The 6,000-nt window shown below is 40.8% G+C and overlaps 2 protein-coding genes across 3 annotated transcripts; both read left to right on the top strand.

The window, feature by feature from the left end:
• Nucleotides 1–693: 693 nt before the first annotated feature.
• On the top strand, nucleotides 694–1,686 carry LOC116180925 (circadian clock-controlled protein-like). Its single transcript, XM_031501108.1, has 4 exons — nucleotides 694–803; nucleotides 848–1,088; nucleotides 1,141–1,280; nucleotides 1,331–1,686. Exons 1-4 carry the CDS (start codon nucleotides 749–751, stop codon nucleotides 1,627–1,629), a joined length of 735 nt encoding a protein of 244 aa, XP_031356968.1. The 5' UTR covers nucleotides 694–748; the 3' UTR covers nucleotides 1,630–1,686.
• A 3,055-nt stretch (nucleotides 1,687–4,741) lies between these two features.
• On the top strand, nucleotides 4,742–5,889 carry LOC116181093 (protein takeout-like). Of its 2 annotated transcripts, none has more exons than XM_031501358.1 (5): nucleotides 4,742–4,984; nucleotides 5,034–5,126; nucleotides 5,176–5,323; nucleotides 5,369–5,508; nucleotides 5,559–5,889. In XM_031501358.1, the coding sequence occupies exons 1-5, from the start codon at nucleotides 4,897–4,899 to the stop codon at nucleotides 5,858–5,860; spliced, it is 771 nt and encodes a 256-aa protein (XP_031357218.1). In that variant the 5' UTR covers nucleotides 4,742–4,896; the 3' UTR covers nucleotides 5,861–5,889. The 2 variants fall into 2 exon arrangements, with proteins under 2 accessions (XP_031357218.1, XP_031357217.1); XM_031501357.1 differs by having other exon boundaries at nucleotides 5,028–5,126.
• Nucleotides 5,890–6,000: the final 111 nt, after the last annotated feature.

The following is a 6,000-nucleotide window of genomic DNA, read 5'->3' as shown; positions in this document are numbered from 1 at the left end:
GAAGATTGTGAAGATTGTGAAGATTGTGAAGATTTTGAAAATTGTGAAGATTGTGAAGATTGTGAAGATTGTGAAGATTGTAAAGATTGTAAAGATTGTAAAGATTGTAAAGATTGTAAAGATTGTAAAGATTGTAGAGATTGTAAAGATTGTAAGTCCAAAAAACTATTTACTTCTGACAGATGCATTCGGGCAGACGGGCGGCATTTGCGCGTTTTTTACTGCCATCATGTCGCAATCAAAGGATTGGCAAAATGGGCTGTTTGTATCATTTTTAATTAGACACAAACACGAAATGGAACAAACTTGACACGTACACCTGTTGCACTTTAAACGATGCATTAAAAGTGGTGCAGCACTCAGACATGCAATGCGATAATTATCGATTGTACTTTGAAATTGATAGATCTAATACAGTGCGATCTCATGCGGCTACAACCTAAAAAGAAGAGATTGCGCACATGGTCTTAGCGTGGGTTTCGAGCGCTCCGTTTAGTCGTTTTCTAATAAAAATTCGTGACCAAATTCAACAACTCGATTTTGGACCAGTGCAGACAAACAGAAGTTGTGCCGGCGATTGTGCTAATTGATTTTGAACCACCCTGTATAACAAAAAGGGGACTCGACCAATGTGCGTAAAATAAATTTAAAAAAAAAGGAAAGACGATGTGCTCTTGCTCACCTTCGAGATGAACTCAAATATAAGCGAATCGTCCGAGATTCACGAGCAGATTTACTGAAACGAAACATGAAACTTCTCTCGTTGTGCTGCCTTGTGGCGAGCTCACTCGCATTGCAATTACGTAAGTTGAAATTGAGTAGGCGCAGCCTTAGAGGTCCGTTTCAGCGTCCGACTTTCCGAAATGCAAACTTGGCGATCCGAAAATGAACGAGTGTTTGATGGAGGCAGTTTTTGGAGGCATCCGAGTCATGGAGAAAGGCATGCCCGAGTTTCAGCTCGAATCGATCCAACCTATCACAGTGCCCAGCATGTCGATTGGAGGTGGTACGGGAGCAGTGCAAGTGGTCCAGCGCTACAAAAATTTCCAAATCTTCAATGTAGCGAAGGGAAGAACGGAATCCGTTGAGTACGTCGCAACTTGATTCTGCAACCGACTGTTATCATTTTTCTTCTTCCAGCTCCTCCATCACCGACAGGGAGTTTAAATTGAGCATGGTTATGCATTTGGAAGACGTGGACATTGTGTCACAGTATAAACTCAACGGAAGCGTACTCCTCCTCCCCATTTTCGGAGAAGGCGAAGTCAAAATCACGATGAGTAAGTAAACACCTACGAGTAGAACCGAGACCATTCCAGTTACGTCACAGCAAACACCAAAGTGCCATTCGAACTAATCGGCGAAGTCGCCGAGAAGAAAGGAACCAAGTACGCGGACATTTCCAGCGTTAAAATGGATTTAAATCCGGCGAAAGTGGTATTCGACTTCAAAAACCTATTTAAGGGCGATCCGCGGCTTGGTCCCGAAATGAATAATATACTGAACGAGAATTGGAAGGAGATCTTCAACGACGTAAAGCATGGATACAACGAGGCATTGAGCGCCGTTGCAAAAAATATAGCCAATCAGATATTCAGAAAAGTTCCTTACGATGACCTATTTCTCTAATGACCCTGTATAATTTTGCTTCGTTGCTCACCTAATAAAGTGTAGTGCATTAGATTAATTCTTTTTTACTTTCTACATTGTAATTAAACGAAATTTGTACATATAAAAAAAACATCTACCCAATTAGACCAGAGAAAGGGAGTTGATTAGTGTTTGTGTATCAATCTGATTTATTTTGAATGTCTATTAAGCTTACTTAGCGGCATTCATCTTGAAATATAACTTTACGGTTACCGTACCTAGGACCTTCAGATAACTTCTGGACTGGAGGAGGTCCGGGCAATTAACAATGTATTTCATTTACGTAGAATTCGGAATTTTTTCGGCTTCTTTTGTTCGATGAGTCCTAGAGGAACACCTTTGGCTTCAAATGCATTCCGTCTAGATTTATAGGAACCCTTCTGGAATTTGGTTCATTTTACACCAGTTTCGCCACTGAAAATAGTGACCACTGAGCTCCACACCGCGACAAGGGGGTGGCGGTGGGGTTAAAAGGCCTAGCACAGACAACATCCACACACATATACATTGGCGATTCTGCCCTATTATGTCTAAGAATATGTGTACCAAATTTGGTTCCCATCGGTTCAGCCGTTTAGTCGGAAATGAGAGTACAGGCAGACCGACAGGCCCTCATCATCGAGATCTCGGATTCCTGGTGCTTCAAAGCGTGTATTTGCGTAAACAAAAGTGAGGGGGCCGGAGTCATTTTCTACCCCAATGCAATGCCTCCCTTATTTACGTGTGGTACAGCAGAGCGAGTGGGTGGATGACAGAAAACGAGAGAGAGAAAAGAAAGCAACTAACTGAAGAAGGTGCGGAGGGAAAAGTACGAACAGAGAGTGTAAAAGAGAGAAAGCTGAAAAATAAAGAGATACTCACAGAATGTGGACGGTGAGATTGTTCATAAAGTGGTAGTGAAGCGAGGGTGAAGGAAAACATGGGAATGGCGGAAGGATGGTAACAACGGAAACCAAAGTGCGGGTAAGGGGTAGAAAAGAGATGGAGAAAGACAGTAGAAAGCGGAAGTAAGAATGAAAGGACCGAAAGTCTTTTTAAAAGGTTTCATCCTATGAATTCTTTTGAAAATTCTTGGGGTATTCACTTGAAATCACTTTTAAAATAGGAGCGCGGGAGGAAGAGAGACGGAGGAGGATAAAAAGAGACAGGGCCGGCTCAAGACAAAAGTTACTTTGGAAAGCAGGTTTTTAAAAATATAGAGGTCTACATATATGTATACGTAAAACACATTGTAACGTAAATTTAATTACGTGATTTATGTATTTACAATTAATTAACAATACATTTATAACAATGTTGAAATGAATTGATGTATAACATCCAAATACTATTTATCACTCACATTAACACAATTTATAACAGTGGGAACTATTTATTACTTCGGTGTTGAAATTGGAACTTTCCTGAAACGCAATTCGATTTACTTATATAGCCAACTCGAGTGCTCCCGAATGGTCTTCAACATTCTAGAACAAACCACATCACATTTCCCGGAAAGATTACTTCACATCCGCCGTTGTTTTTTTATCGCCGATTACTAATCTTTCATGGCGCCTCGATATCTATCGAGATTTCTGGAATATTCGCTACATAATTCCTTACTATATTAGGAACCTCCGGTGATACGTTCTCTGCAGTACTTCTTAGAAGGAGAGGATCAGATATTTTCTTCCTAAACCTACCATGAGATTCTTGTATAACGTTCAAAGGGCTGTAACTTTTGATCTAGTAGTCCAATCTTGGAACTGTTTGAAATTATGGATTCTACAGGCCACATTCTATAAGAAAAATTTTTTTCCGGATCGAACTGAGACAATTTTTTTTTCGGGGCCCAAAAAAAGGCAGTGTTATACCTTCCTTTTTTACCAAAAATCGACTGCACCAAAATTTCTCGGGAAAACACTTTTTCTTATTAATTTTGGTGCGTAGAATCCAAAACATCGATTAGACTTCTCGATTAAAAGTTATAGACTAGAAACCAATTTCGAAAGAAAATTCAAAGGGCTGTAACTTTTGATCTAGTAGCTCGATCTTGGAACTGTTTGAAATTATGGATTCTACAGGCCACATTCTATAAGAAAATATTTTTTTCCGGTCGATCTTAGAATTTTTTTCTAACCGTAATATCTCGAGAACGGTGCGTCGTAGATATGCCTTCCGACCCCTCGTTGGAAAGGCTTTCGACCAGCGCTATCGATTGGTGCTGTCAGAATTTTTTTTGGGCCAAAAAACAAATTGTCTCAGATCGACCGGAAGAAAATATTTTCTTATAGATTGTGGCCTGTAGAATCCATAATTTCAAACAGTTCCAAGATCGAGCTACTAGATCAAAAGTTACAGCCTTTTGAACTTTATATATATATACCACACACCACACACACACACACACACACCACACACAACAACACACACACACAACACACACACACACACCACACACCAACACACACACACACACACACCACACACACACACACACACACACACACACACAACACACACCACACACACACACACAACACACACACACCCACACACACCACACACACACACCACACACACACACACACACACACACACACACACACACACACACACACACACACACACACACATACACACACTATGAGATGATCAATCGTATCTTCATCAAGTTGTACCACTTGCGAGAGCTCTCCATCTAGGCCTTATCACCAAATAGAGAATCTAACCCTAAAACCTAACGTCCCCTTTAAAATTGATCAAGGACGGAAGACAAGGGACTGTAATTAGCCATTCGCAAAGCAATCTTTAATTACTGTGTTAATAATTAATTTAATTTGCAAGAAAACTGTCAATCAAGTTTTTGTGTTTGCGAAAAAATTGTTATTCAACTGTTTTGTCGAATTAGGCATGACTCACTTGATTGCGGAGCAAAAATCGGAACCAGATTTGTATTATTTACTTGTTTAATTAGCCTCGAAACCGAAATTTGCATTCCTTAATTACACTTTGCTTATCGATATTAAAACGCTTCATTTTTGGGTGGGAGAAATTGCAAAATTCCCATAAGCATTATGCAGAAGAAATCCAGTTCGAGTTTGAAGGTCTGCACGCGATTCGCGATTGTTTACAAATAATTACCTAACGTTAAAAAAAAAGGATGAGAAATCGACCAAGTTACTAATTAAACGCAGAAATTAAGGAGGAGTACCAAAAAATGAGCCTCTGGTTCACCTTGATTGTAAGTCTCGTCAGAATATAAAGATGAAAATGTGGATTACCAGACAAGTTTCCATTATGAAGACGTACGTGTTTTACTTCTTAGTGAGTGCCGCGGTTGGGTTGCAATTGCGTAAGTGCTGAAGGGATTAACACTCCGAAGAGTGATGACTTGGTTTCAGCGCCTGATTTTCCAAAATGCAGACGTGGGGATCCGAAAATAAACGAGTGCCTGAAGCCGGCGATTGAGGGAGCGCTTAAGATAATGGAGAAAGGTGAGGGTTGCTTGGCGTTTCTGTTTGTGGTTGAGCACACTTTGTGCAGGCATGCCCGAATTTAAGCTGGAGTCCATTCAGCCGATTACAGTGCCCAGCTTGACGATCGGAGAAGGAAAAGGAGCCGTTCAGGTCGTGCAGCAGTACGAAAACTGCAAAATATTCAACATACCCTCGGGGAAAATCATCGACGTTGAGTAAGTCGCAGCAAACCCGCGAGGAACTCATTCTTTGCCTTCCAGCTCACTCATCACCGAAAACGAATTTAGACTCAACACAACAATCCACCTGAAGGAAGTGTACCTGTCGTCCCAATACAAACTCAACGGCAGGATACTGCTTCTGCCCATTGTTGGAGATGGAGACTGCACAATAAAACTGAGTGAGTGAGTAGTATACGATCGTAAATCACTCCCTTAACCACAATCGTAGAAAACGCCAAGGTTCCCGTGGAATTAATCGGCTCCCCGATTGAGAAGAAAGGGCTCAAGTACATGGAAATTACGGACCTGAACGTTCACTTAAACGCAGAGAAGGTCGAGTTCGATTTCAAAAACTTGTTCAACGGCGATCCGCGACTCGGACCGGAAATGAACAAAATTCTGAACGAAAACTGGAAGGAGATCTTCGATGACGTGAAGTACGCGTACGACGAAGCCCTTGGGGCGATCTTTAAAACTATCGCGAACCTTATATTTAAAAGGGTTCCTTTCGCTGACTTACTTCTCCCCTAAAAAAATTGTAATTAAACGTTAGCATTTACCTTTAACATTATTTCTTAAACATGATTTTCCACCAAATGGCCTTGGTATCGTCTAACCCTTGACATTAGAGCAAGATATTGCAAATGATGCAAGCCGTAAAAGAGGAAATG

This window comes from Photinus pyralis, unplaced genomic scaffold (genome assembly GCF_008802855.1).
Source record: "Photinus pyralis isolate 1611_PpyrPB1 unplaced genomic scaffold, Ppyr1.3 Ppyr1.4_LG9, whole genome shotgun sequence".
Lineage (NCBI taxonomy): Eukaryota > Metazoa > Arthropoda > Insecta > Coleoptera > Lampyridae > Photinus > Photinus pyralis.
This window is presented reverse-complemented; position numbering and strand designations above follow the sequence as displayed.